General features: G+C 37.4%; 1 protein-coding gene across 3 annotated transcripts in view; it reads right to left on the reverse strand.

Moving 5' to 3' along the window:
• Positions 1–14,611, reverse strand: part of ARFGEF1 (ARF guanine nucleotide exchange factor 1) — a 106,984-nt gene that overhangs the window by 26,356 nt on the left and 66,017 nt on the right. For all 3 annotated transcript variants that reach the window (XR_013959302.1, XM_080646346.1, XM_080646345.1), the window contains exons 19-23: positions 12,771–12,922; positions 8,816–8,944; positions 7,724–7,882; positions 6,865–7,015; positions 747–837 (exon numbers count right to left, since the gene is read on the reverse strand). Coding sequence is in view for 2 of the 3 variants with exons in the window: in XM_080646346.1 (XP_080502472.1) it covers positions 747–837; positions 6,865–7,015; positions 7,724–7,882; positions 8,816–8,944; positions 12,771–12,922 (682 nt within the window). In the remaining variant the exon portion in view is untranslated. The remainder of the gene's footprint in view (positions 1–746; positions 838–6,864; positions 7,016–7,723; positions 7,883–8,815; positions 8,945–12,770; positions 12,923–14,611) is intronic.

Below are 14,611 nucleotides of genomic sequence, written 5' to 3' on the forward strand. Positions count from 1 at the left end.
GCATGAGTCTCAAAGCACCAAAACAAACAAACAAACAAACAAACAAAAAAAGTACATATTACATTTACATTTTTGAAAGTTTCCATAAGAAGTGGCAAAGAAAACAAATTTAAATGTCAGATTTGTAAAATGTTAAGTTTCAATTTGAGGGGCATTCATCTCGAAAAAACATATTAAAAAGAACACTAAATGTTCTACATACTGGAAATTTTAAAAATCTGAAAGAAACTAAATATTCCCATAGTAAAATAAACCAGAGTATGGGTTTTCTTTCAGAAAACAAACTAAAAATGAGGAATACCTAGTAATGTCTATAATATACCAATTTCCAAATCCTTTTCAAAGAAGCTTATAATGAGAATTGCCAGCAAATCCCTTCATTTTACCCCTAATGCAGTCCTCTATCAGAAAGAGAAAGTACACTGTTTCCCAATAGGGATAACAAGGGGAATGTTTTCTATACAGGAAATAAAACATTTGTGTTCTTTTTCATCAAAGTTATTATTTCCTTAATGCCCACTACTATCTACTGTAACTTACTGTTTCTTTCCCATATTCTATAACCTAAAATGCAAAAGTATGTGCTTCATCATTTAAATCATATCATAGTACAATACAGCCATATATTACTTAACGAAAGTTTTTTTGGCGATAAAATTTTCCGTTTACTACTGTGCAAAAAATATCTAAACATGACAGAATTAAACGAGTATTCATTTGAAAAGGGAATAAAGTGAATACCTTACCTATCTACAGCAACAACAACACTTTGAGAACTGGTTTCTCCAATGGATTCCTGAATACTTGCTATCTGCTTCCAGTCCACATTTCCTCCAACTACCACACATAAAAGAGAGTTATTTCAGTTTGAAAATAATTCTGAATGCTGGAAGACACTTAAGAGTTCTAAAATACATTTCTGAAATCAGTTATTTTTCTAATGAAAGAAAGAATGCGTTGGGTGAACAATTCGTTTGGCACCAGTGACCTTTATCAAGGCAAAATGTGCTTAATGAGCTATACTAATTGGTACACAGACATGGTTATAAAGACGTAAACTGTGTTTGCAAAAATTACACAAATTAGGGCCACTGAGAATTTAGAGCACAAAATTAATGACATTAGGCATAATTACGCTTAATGTTTAAGAAAGACAGCACTCGTTCAGGTTCCAGCACTCTAAGGATGACTCCCAAGTCCACATAATCAGATCTCCCCTGTCATTTAATCTTCAGTCCCTGTTTATAAATGCTTATTGGAAATTCTAGCTATATGTTCTAACATCCTCTCATTCAAAAGAATAATTTCCCCAAAACACTGGTTCCATATGTCAGACAGCAGTACAACAACTTCCCCAAGTTTTTAAACTCTTAACCTTACAATCATCTTTAAGATCTTTCCACTAGCCACTAAATCTTGCTTTTGACCTGTTTTCATATCATTGATTAATTTTCATTCCTACTCAGTGAGATGCTTATAATTTCAGGCCCAGATAATTGAAGTTTCCTGATTGCTTTCCTTGCTGCTAATTTCCCCCCTCTTAAATCTCTCCTTCATTCTCTTGCCAGATTAACTTTCCTAAATCATCAGCTTCATTTTGCTTACTATTACTTTCAGATAAAGTATAAACTTTTCAACACAGCATTTAAGGCAGTTCCCTTCAACATTCTAGACAATATCGCATATCTATTTAGGGCATTCCCTCAACTAACTAAAACCCTATCTACCAAGATCCAGTTTGAGTTCTCAATGAAGGATTCCTATCCATTATTCTCATCTTCCTCTGAACTAAGCATTTACTTAAAAAAGTACTACTCGTGGAGAAACCAAGATGGCGGCATAGGTAAGCAACTAAACTGCTGCCTCACACAACAATTTCAAAACTACAACTAAAAGACAGAACGGACACCATCCTGAACCACAGGAAAGCTGGCTGAGTGGAAATTCTACAACTAGAAGGAAAGAGAAAAGCTCACAGAGAATTGGAGGTATGGCAAAGGGTCTTTGTGCGTGCAGAGAGGAAGGGCGGCTGAGAGCCTGGCTGACTTTCTCTGGTGGGAGGGGGAAGGAAGCGCCCGACTGCACTGAACCCCAGTTCTGACTGCACTGAACCCCAGTTCCAGGCGAAACCCTGTGGACCCAGGCTCATACAGGGCGAGTCTGGACTGTCAGGTAGAGAGAAAGGCACCCCGAGACTCGGAGACCCGGGGGAGACTGGGGGTGAGCCCCGGCGGGCAGGGGTCTGGAGGTGTGCGCACCAGTGTGCACAAAGACTGCGGAGGTTGCCACAGGCTTTCCCTAGCAGAAGGGAATCGGAAGCTCCTGCCTGCACTGAACCCCAGTTCTGACTGCACTGAACCCCAGTTCCAGGCGAGCCCCTGGGGACTCATGCTCTTGCGGGGAGAAGCTGGACTCTTGGGCGGAGACTCGGGAGCTGGGGAAGGCAGTGGTCTGGAGGCGCGTGTGCACAAGGGCAAGGCTGATGGGAAGCCAAGACTGTCTGCTCCGCCCTGAGACTCCACCCCATCCAAGCTGAGCACAGAGGATTTTGCAGTTTGGCAAGTCTAATCCTGTAAGGCTGTCTCCAGCACCGAACTTCTCCCAGTGTAGACACAGCTGATCCTCACAGCCAACTGGCCTACAGGTCAATTCCTCCCAGTGATACCAACAACAATCAAGACTTAACTACAACAAGGCTGTACACACAGTCCACAAAGGGGTGCACCAAGAGTATCCACCTCCGGTTAACTGGGGAGGCCAACCCACTGGGCCATATAGGAAACCTAGCACACAAAGCTACCCTACCAACTCAGGGAAGCAATGAAAATGTGGCGACAAAGAAACAGATTACAAACAAAAGAAATGGAGGAAAACAAACGACTGGATATAGAATTTAAAACCACAGTTATAAGGCTTTTCAAGAATATCCTAGAAAGGGCCGATAAATATAACGAGACCCTCAAAGATATGAAAAAGGACCAACTAGAAATTAAACATACACTGACTGAAATAAAAAATATTATACAGAGACCCAACAACAGACTAGAGGAACACAAGAATCAAGTCAAAGATTTGAAATACAAAGAAGCAAAAAACACTCAACCAGAAAAGCAAAAAGAAAAAAAAATCCAAGAAGTTGAAGATAGTGTAAGAAGCCTCTGGGACAACTTCAAGCATACCAACATCAGAATTATGGGGGTGCCAGAAGAAGAGAGAAAGCAAGATACTGAAAACCTATTGGAAGAAATAATGACTGAAAACTTCCCCCACCTGGTGAAAGAAATAGACTTACAGGTCCAGGAAGCGCACAGAACCCCAAACAAAAGGAATCCAAAGAGGACCACACCAAGACACATCATAATTGAAATGCCAAGAGAAAAAGACAAAGAGAGAATCTTAAAAGCAGCAAGAGAAAAACAGTTAATTACCTACAAGGGAGCACCCATACGATTGTCAGCTGATTTCTCAACAGGAACTATGCAGGCCAGACGGGAGTGGCAAGAAATATTCAAAGTGATGAATAGCAAGAACCTACAACCAAGATTACTCTACCCAGCAAAGCTATCATTCAGAATTGAAGGGCAAATAAAGAGTTTCACAGATAAGAAAAAGCTAAAGGAGTTCATCACCACCAAACCAGTATTATATGAAATGCTGAAAGGTATTCTTAAAGAAGAGGAAGAAGAAAAAAGTAAAGATAAAAATTATGAACAACAAATACATATGTATCAACAAGTGAACCTAAAAATCAAGTGAATTAAAAACCTGAGGAACAGAATAATCTGGTGAATATAATAGAATCAGGGGCATAGAAAAGGAGTGGACTGATAATTCTCAGGGGCAAAGGGATATGGGGGGGTTCAGGAAGAGACTGGACAAAAATCATACACCTATGGATGAGGACAGTGTGGGGGAGGTAAGGGCAGAAGGTGGGGTGGGAACCGGGTGGAGGGGAGCTATGGGGGGAAAAAGGAGAAACAATTGTAATAATTTGAATAAAGATTTATTAAAAAAATATAAAGAAGTACTACTCAAATCAGAATTTCTTCCATATAGTTTGATATAAATTACTTTGGTTGTGTTAATATTGCCTTCTCAGCCAGATAAAAAGGTCCCTAAGGTTAGGAACCAAGACATATACGTTTTTTTTTGTATTCCCCTACACTTCACTCAATATTAACTGCAAAGCAGATGCTCAATAAATATTGTTGACTTGACTGACCAGATACTCAATAAATGCCTTTAAGAATGGAAACAAAATAGATGACATTGTTTAAACCAGCTGGACTCAAATTCTATTCTAGCAACCGAACAAAGTAAAAAAGATGTCCTGTCCTCAGAGTTAACAATTTACCAGGAGAGACACAACTTACAACCAACTTTAATACAATGTAATGATTACTTCATGCCTGAAGCAAACTAATTACATATAATACAAATTTTGCTAATATAATTAATTTTGATGGGATAAAGGAGAATGGGGATGTTAACGCATGGGAAGGTTTCAAATATGAAATATTAATTTAAGTTGGACCCAGAAGGATGATCATGTGGGAAAGGAGACAAGAGGAAAAGCAATTCAGGTAGAAGGAGCAGCATATATAACGTACTGGAAGTGTGCAAGTGGATCAATCAGATAAATATATACCCAGCCCTATTAACTTGGCTAAAATGAAATACTTAGTACATTAATAAATTGGGCATAATTTATATTGGTGCATAACTTACTTGGTGCAAAAATTAATACTTGGTACATAAACTAATATTTGGAGCATTATTAAATGCTGTTAATAAAGGATATTAATTTATTTAAAAACATACATACACACACACAGACTAAACCAACTTGATTGTCTGTTCTACATCTTCTAGCCTTAATTCTGACTAGAGCATCCTGCTGAAGAAAGCATCTGTTGTCTGAGTAGGTGACAGGGCACAGATGTACAGGGGTGAACATCTGCTACACGGAATTAACCAATGAGATGGCCTGAAAGGCGGGCTCTGCCTAATGGGCCAAGTCAAAAGACTGGCTCTCTCTTGGATGTAGACTCAAAAATGAGAGACCTGATTTATCAGGAGTGAGTGGAAAACGGGGCAGGCCAAAAGAGGTAGATAACATGAGGAAGCCTAGATAAAGCATGAAAGAGGTAGAAGAGTATGGTTGGTTACTTGATTGGCTTGGAAGCCTGAAATTTTTATTTCGCTTCCAGATTCCAAAATGTGTATATTTTTCTGTAAACGCACTTCTCCTGAAAGAATAAGGCAGACTGTGTCATATCTTTGCAACCTAAATGGCACAACGGCACAGTGATCAATTTAATTTTAATTCACTTCCAAATATACTCATAGTAAATGTTATCAGCATGCATCTTTTATTGTTTGATTAAACTTTTAGGAGGTAAAAAACTTCACTGCTATTTTATTTTTAGTGTAACCTACTTTTGTTGCTTGGCAAAACTGAGCCTTGGCAATTTGTACCTGTCATTATTTTGGCCTTCCCACACTCCTTAGTTCTAAAAAAAAAAAAAAAGCCTTTCAAAAGCTACTGAATCAATCATTGCACATTCATTTCACTTGCCTGTAAACACTTTCCATCTGTATCTTGTGCTATCTTCTGGAGTAATTACATTTCTAATGTTCCAAGTCAGACTTCCAGATTACCTAAGTCCCCATGCAGGTGCCAGGCAGTTCTAAATCCTGCTGCTGGGTCACCAAGTTCTTAGGTCTACAACTGCATCACCCAGAACCACAGCCTCTAAGATACAACTGAGGTACAGACTGCACTGCTGGCTGACACAGTTGGATAACCACTGGGAATTAACTGTCCCAGTCCAACCTGAAGCCACATATGGTCCTGGTCTTTACTTCTTTCCCTATGGATCGTTTTTCAAGCTTGAAAATCTTTTGGATTTCCTAAGATTTTTTACTGCAAGCAACAACAGAGAAATCACTAAAAGATAAAAAGAGAAATTTTCCAGAAATATAATGTTACAATACAAAGCTTTAAAAGGTAAATACTCCTAGATCTCAGGTGTATTCCTTCTTGCTAAGTCATGTCAGATCTCAGGTGTAGACTTCTTGGTTAAAGTGGGGTGGGGAATAAGGACAGATAATAATCCAGAAACAATTAATATATTTGCCACAATACCAAATCCATTTATATATATTCTTATTTAATCCTAACAACTTTATAAGTAGATATTACCATTAGTTTGCAAAAGAGGAAACCAAAGTTCAGAGAGTTAATTACTTGCACACGGTCAGGAAGAAATTTGCAGAATTCAAACCCAAAAGTACAGTATTCAAAGTGAAAGACAGTCTAAACTTTGACTCTTCCCTGATGAAATTCTTTCCCCATTTATGACTAAAAATGCATTGCCTTTGGTTTGTCTGTATCCACTAATATTTTCCTTTTTTTCTATTGGGTTAAATCTAGAAGTTCCTGGCCAGACTGAGCACATGGGAAACCATTGGAAAGTTTCCATAGTGGCAGAAGAATTTAGGTAGGTCTGCACAGTACCTTTAAAAAATCTGAATGTGAGTGCTTTCTCAAATTGCCCCTACTATTTACCATCTTATACAAGTCTTCACTCATTTAAGTTACCTATTCCGTCTTAAAAGCAGATAACTTTACTGTACCTTTCTTCTACCCCCAACTATGAGATTAAGACTAAACCTCATTTAATGTTGCAAACTATTTCAGGCAAAAAAAGACTTAGTTCTCTATACATTCATCTTGCTTTTCCTCAGAACAATAGCCAATGGGCATTTTATATTATGTTTCATTCCTACAATAAAGTTACTTAGATTGAGCAAGTTAAACAATTTTTGATACTTCATAGAAATAATTTGTAAAATGCTCACCCAGCCCTAGCCCCACAAATTCATCAGGAGCCTGATCTTTTGTTCCAGTAAGAGATCCTTCTCTGCCTCGCACTGTTCCAGAAATGTATCGAGGTTTCACTCCAGTTCCTATAAGTTGTGCAAGCTCCAACTGACTGATGCACTTCAGAATCTTAATTTTAAAAGAGGAGAAGAAACTTAATTTTATGTTAAAAATGTTTGCAAATATATTTAAATGTACGCAGCCAGGATTTAACTTAGGCTACATCATAAATCACCGGAGGCCCGGTGCACTGGTGCACTGCTTCATGCACCAGTGGAGTCCCTTGGCCTGGCCTGTGGGGATCAGTGGACCTCCACACTGCTGCAGCCCAGCATTACCCGCCAGCTCGTCGGGCTCCTGTCCGCTGTCCGCGTGATCTACGAAGTAGTGCGCAAAGTGGCAGGCGGCCAGGGAGGAGCCTGAGCCCAGGCTGGGCACCCAGCTGCTCCCACTCATCCTGGCCCTGCTGCGCCTGCCACCACTAGGGTGTGCAGGGGGAGTGTCCACGGGAGAGGCTCATGCAGCTGCACTCCCTAGCCGTCAGCCAAGCAGCTGGTGCCCGTCTGTCAGCTGAGCAGCACTCCCACTGTGGGAGCACACTGCCCTCCAGGGGGCATCTCCTGCATTGAGTGTCTGCCCCCTGGTGGTCAGTGCACATCGTAGCTACTGGCCGGTCATCCCGTCGCTTAGGCTTTTATATATATAGATTATAAAAAGCTAACTGTATTTACCCTGAATGTACTTAATTTTCTCCCCAAACACTTAAGCATGTCAGTGATAGAATATTTAGCTCATTTTATAAACCAAATTACAAAATTAAAAATAAAGTGCTTATACCTCATGCCATGAATTTCCTAAATAATTTCCATCTGTATGAGCCACTGTGATAAGCGTTTTTATTGTGTCAATGTTCTTCTGTTTCATTTCAGTAATACCAGAACTCACTGTAAGTAAGGTAAATCTTGCTAGTGCCTGAACATACGCATCTCTTTCCAGCTATAAAAAAGAGAAAAGTATACTTGATGTGGTTGTAAACACAAAGAGTGATCCTTAATTCCCTAATGACAAACTGTTTACTTGTTTAGTAAGTTTTTAACTGACAAATCATAACTTATATATAATACCTCAAACTAGAGTATTTTTTAAGATAAATGAAACAAAAATTTCTAAAATACAAAGGTGAAGAAGGTGTTAAATCAAGATGAGATTTTATTAATAACAAATTCATATAGTAGAAAAACATTCATTGAATATTTCAGCTTCAAGTACTGTGTAAACTAGTAGAAACCTTATTTATAAATTTGCTCACTTTTTCATTACAACTAGACTGTGCTTTGTAAGTCCTATCATTCATAATCAAATATAAAACAGTTTTTGAAAAAGAAAGCAAGCTTCAACTATATTTATTATCAGACAAAGCATATAATTACTAGAAGGGGCTATCTTCATGAAAATTATGTCCTATAGACCTGATTCTCTTAAACTTGTTCTGAGGGTTAAGACACACACACACACACACACACACACACACACACACACACACGAAACAGTTTATTCTTGTATTATTATTTATTAATTATATTATTTTCTATATGAACAATTATAAACCTACTTTCTGTATATAAAATATGAAAATATATGTGATTCAATAAGTAAGAACTTCCAACATATTTATTTAAATAAGATATTGAAATTAACATATAGGAATTAAAAGTCTTGGGGAAGAATTGCAAACCAAAGTTATTACAATGAATTTTAGGCACATCAGTATAGAACTACTCTGTCATAGATTCTCAGATTCTTAAATATTAAGATTCATTTAAATTACATCATACACTTGAAATTAATTTCTCATAAGTCAAACATAAAAAAATAATTTAAACTATAGTAATGGCATAAGCAGACTGGCTACAAAAGCAAATTTATTACCTGAATGCTGAAAATGCATGCAATTCTGATTGCACATCTTATACCTTCCAGGCAGAGAGAGGCTACTTCAGTATCATCACAGTCTTGTAGACCCACACTGAATGCAGCCAGAAAAGGTGTCCAAGCCAACTAGGAAAATTAAAATTTAAAATATATCATGAATATCAAGTGTTAATTAAAAATTATGATAATACTACATTAATATTTCTCAAGGCTTTCAGACAATAAATGACTTAAAGGTCTCAAAAAAAGCAATAAATTTCTTAGCATAGCTATTTGGAAAGCTTTCCTAGACAAAAGGAAAAAAAATGATTTAATGCTAACTGGTTTTAAATAAATGAAAGAACAAGATCATAAATTCAGTAGAAGACCTGAGGCATATTTTAAGTGCAGCATTTATAAATTATTCACATCAATAAAATGGGATAGTCAATATTTAAAAATGATATTACTTGTACCCCTGACTTGAGAACTCATCTCTCTCTGCAAGCTTTGTCCCTTGCAATATCATGGGCCTTTTATTTCCAAGAAAATCCTTTAGCATTTTCTACTTGCAGCAATTCTATTACTTCCTTTACTTTAAGCCTGCTTCCTGGACACCTTTTTTTTTTTTTTTTTGCAAACATTTCACATTGACATATCAGCAATAACCCTGGACAATACTTTAAAAATAATATAGTTCAATAAAGTATTTCTTCATTATATACAGTGAAAGCCAACAAACACTAAATTTTACTATAAAAACTGAATACCTAGTTTTAATGGAAAACAAACAAAAAAAGAGCTACCTTTTGACTGCTGAGCATGCTAATGTCAAAACATAGAGATTAGTGTGTGCATGTATGACTTCGACATGTCTGATGCGAGAGTATTTGCTCTTAATAAGTCGTCATGAAGCAAAACTATAAACCATATAGCCATACAGATGAAAAAATGTTTATGGGTGTTCTATAGAAATGACAACTGAAATGTTTAAAAGATCTTAAAAAGTTTTTAGCATTATGAAGGAAAACTCAACACTTTGCTTGTAACAGCAGAAAGTTTAGAAGTATATAATCCCTAACAAAGGAACATAAGCCACAGTACCTAACTTCAAGTCTTAGCTTTGCCACTTATTTAATCTTTCTGAAACTCCGTTTCTTCCTGTTTAATACCTGGACTACCACTGTGGAGAGATGCTGTGGGAAGCATATGAAGTGCAGAACTTTTAAAATACAAAGTACTACATGGAAGTAATAAATGACATATTCCATTAGAAACCCTATATAACACTTTATAGTAGAAGTATATGGTCCATAAGCCAGTAAAAAATGTTTAACTCTATTAGAAATTAAAAACAATGATTTCTCCAATCAAATCACATCCTATTGGCAATGAGGCAAGCATTCCTCGCCCAGCCACAGATGGACCTCTGGCCAGGCCGGGGCGTGGATGGGCCTCTGGGCAGTGGGCACGGAGCGGCCAGGCCCCGCAGAGAGCTACCGGCACACGGATTCGTGCACAGGGCTACTAGCTGAATAATATCCAGGGACAGTGAAATTAAATTGCCCACTCGTAATTGTATAAACCTTTACAGAATACAACTTGCCAATTGTAGAAAGATTCCTAATAACGTGTATATTTCTTCATAGTATAATGCATTCTAGGAATCTCTCATTTATTCCTTATTACTGAGCACTGGCTACAAGCCAGCAACTGTACCAGATATTGGGAAAAGTGAACAGAACAGATTTAGCCCATTGCCTCATGGAGCTTAAAGTAAAGAGGTATACTAGCCATATATTTTAATACATATATTAAAATAAACGTACAAATACAAATGGTTATAAATACACTGAAGGAAAAGAATAGCATGTTATGAAAAGGGACCTAATTTGAATTAGAGGGGTCAGAGCAAAACTTTCTGAAAAGGTAACATTATAAGTGGAAACTACACAGGCAAAGAAAAGAGCATTCTAGACACAGGACACAGCTTATAAGAATGCTCTGAAGAAAAAATAATTTAGGACAGTGGTTGGCAAACTCATTAGTAAACAGAGCCAAATATCAACAGTACAACGATTGAAATTTCTTTTGAGAGCCAAATTTTTTAAACTTAAACTTCTTCTAACACCACTTCTTCAAAATAGACTAGCCCAGGCCGTGGTATTTTGTGGAAGAGCCACACAAAGAGCCGCATGTGGCTCGCGAGCCGCAGTTTGCCGATCACGGATTTAGGACATTCTAGAAGCCTAAAGAATGCCAGTGTGACTGCAGCTCAGTAAGAGACAGAAGAAACAAGAGTTCTAGCAATGAGTTTGGAAAGGCAGGTGGTCTAGACCCTCTCAGTGTGCTAATTTCATCAAGTGTCATGCAAACTCAGTGAAGGGCCTTAAGGAAGAAGGTGAAATTGCATCTTTTCTTTTAAAAAGATCACTCTGGCTTCTGTAAATGGATAAGAAGTGCATATAAGGATGCTACAGAATTAAGAGTGAGAAATGAGGGTGTCTGAAGAGAACAATGGCAGTGCTTAGCTGCCGTGGGCAAACTACGGCCCGCTGGCCGGATCCGGCTGTTCTATCCGGTTCTCTTGCTCTCCCCTCCGCTCCTTTACTTTGAATTTATACTAGTTCACACAAACACTCCATCCATGCTTTTGTTCCAGCCCTCCGGTCCAGTTTAAGAACCCATTGTGGCCCTCGAGTCAAAAAGTTTGCCCACCCCTGGCTTAGAGTGTTTAAATAAGCTATAATCCATATCATAGAACCTACTAACAAATTTTTAATGATATGGGGAAATACTTATGTGAGAAACAGCAAGATAAAAAAATCCTATACATAGTATGATCACAACGGTTTAAGATAAAAAAGTAGTATATTAACACAAGTTTTTTCTGAGTGGCTGAATTATGGCTAGATCCTTATTTTGCTTTTTTCTGACTCCCCCTTTAAAAAAATTTTTTTGAAAAACAACAAAAAAAAATAAGGGTATAATATTATTCAAAACAAAACAAAAAGCTGCCTTATAAAATATATTTTATAATAAAGAAAAATGTTTATAATATTTCAACATGATTTTCTATTATTTCAAAAGATAAAGCCAGTTATACACCACTATTCCTTTTAACATTACCTTTCTATTACCCCTCCTATTCTATAATTCTTCATCAACTTTAATATCATTCTCACTCAGACCTTGAAGTAGGGGTAGAAGTAATTATAAAATTTTACACCTAAAAGGAAGCACAGAAATCTTGTAGTCATTTGCATCACCCATACATATGTATAGTGAAGTCTGCATTAGAATTTAAATTATGATCGTTAGCTTCCACAGACCATCTTAACCACACAAACTGCAATGTATTTTACCCACTTCCCCTTTTCAAACTTAACTAGACTCCCCTCCACTTCCCTACGATCCTTACAATGCTCTGCTTCCTCATTCTAAATTTGGAGAAAGGGTAGAAAAAAAGAATAGGAAATGAAAAAGGAATAAGAAATCAAATTTTAAAGAACCAGTACCATTCTTAGTAGATCAACCTATAAAAATAAACAATGTTCCTTTCTATTCCTTACTCTTTTTTTCTGGGCTCCAGGCATATCAGAACCCTCCTATTATATTAGTTCCTAGGCCAGAAGCACTGAAAGAGAGCAAGCAGCTCAATGAAGATCCTTTGGAATTTTAGGTAACTTCAAAGGTTGAAATAAAACTTAGAGAAAACCAGGTGAAGGATTAATGATCATTCTCTGAACTCTTTCTATTCTTACGATCACACAGCTATTAATTCCTAATAGTGCATACATTTGTCATTCTCTTTAAGAAAAAATTTTGTATTTGCCATGTCCTAAATAACATGGCTTTTGCTTCCAGGTCTACACCAGTGGGATATGTCACTATATTTCCTTAAGTGAAAAATATGTGCAACAAAATTATATGTAAATGTATATTGCCACCAAAAGTTACTAGTAACTCTTACCTTAAACATGGGTCTCACATGCTCCAAATGTGTTGCACTTGTAAAAGGTGCTTGAACATGGCTCACGGCTTCCATAAGTGCTTTAGCTGTCTTAGCCATCTGTTCCATTTCTAAGTTATACAGAAGTCTTCTTTGTTTTTCACTCGCTACATCTGAAACAAACACCATTAGCATTTAAAATAGGAAGCATTTAAAAATGCTATTTTGATGTTTTACTACAAAACAATAATATACCACATGATATAATTACCAATACACTAATTAAAAATAGTCATAAGAAGTCAGACACAAACGGTCACATAACGTATGATTAGACGTATATGAAATATCCAGAATAGGTAAATCCAGAGGAACAGAAAACAGACTGGGATAGCCAGGGCCTAAGGAATGGGAGGGAACCTGGAGTAACTGCTTATTGGAACAGGGTTTTATCTTGGGGTGATGAAAATGTTTCGGAACTAGATAGTGGTGGTGGTTGCACAACAGGTGAATGGACCAAATGCCATTGAATTGTTCACTTCAAAATGGTTAATTTTTTAAAACATTTTTTCTAAAACATTGATTTTAGAGAGAGAGAGGGAAAGAGAGAAACATCAATGTGAGAGAGAAACTTGAATCAGCTGCCTCCTACACAAGTCACCCAACTGGATGACTGAACCCACAACCTGGTTATGTGCCCTGACTGGGAATCAAACCCACCACCACCTTTCGGTGTACGAGATGATGCTCCAACCCACAGAGCCACACCAGCCAGGGGAAATGGTTCATTTTATATTAAATGATTTCACCCCAATAATGAAAAGTGCAAAAATCCTGCACTAGGAGTCAGGGATAAGTAGGAAACCTATGAAGAGGGAAGAGAATACATACAAACCTGTCACAATAAATAGCATTAGGGAAACACCACAAACCTGGGATAGGAAAAGAGATGTAAGAAGAAATGGCATCTTTGAATGGTATCTCCTGAGTTAACAAGAAAACGATGGCCCGGACACTCCAGGATGATTTTAGTATTTCAGAACACCACCATCTCCCTCCCATATCTAACTCTCTAATTTGCTACTACCACATACGAAATAGGCCATAGAAAGAGGGATGTGAAGATGTTAAAATAGGTTTGAGGAAGAAAACAATCAGGAAACAGGTAACTCAGGTGTAAAAATGAACTCTTGATCAATATACTTAATGTTACAAGCAGAACTGAAGTTAACACACCCACGTAAACTGCTGCTTGGTACTGAATTGCAATGAGAGTCAAGGATGCCTAGTACAACATCTGGCTTTGTCACTGTCTGGGTTTTAGATACAGCGATTTAATAAAATTTTACATTAGGTAAACTCACCTCATAAATTCTATAACTCTGTTTCTTAACCTCTGCACTTTAGTTTCCTCATTTATAAAATGAGGATGAACTTACTAAGATTCTTTAGGATCATTCCCCATATTACTTCAAAAGATAAGGCCAGTATGCTCCACTCTTCCTTTTAAAATCATCTCCCTAGCCCCCAACTCTCATTTTGTAATTCTTCATCAGCTTCTACAAATACATACATCACATAGGCCTTTTTGCTTCTCTTCTGTCAACAGAATTTTGCTACTGTAACTTGTTTTGTTAAATAAAACCTGAGAGTTCATTTCTAAGTGGAAGGTGTCCTCTTTCCATATTACTGTTATATTCTTAAGCCACACCCCTCGTCTCATTCCTGCCATCAGATTTTAGCTCTAATTTCATCACCATTGTCTATATGTACAGAAAGTCTAGAATGGAGCCAGGCCCACAGCTGACCCCTAATGCTAGTTAGATCCAGGAACTCTACAGTGATACCATTTGTGGCACATC

Source organism: Plecotus auritus (assembly GCF_963455305.1).
Source record: "Plecotus auritus genome assembly, chromosome: 11".
NCBI classification, from domain to species: domain Eukaryota; kingdom Metazoa; phylum Chordata; class Mammalia; order Chiroptera; family Vespertilionidae; genus Plecotus; species Plecotus auritus.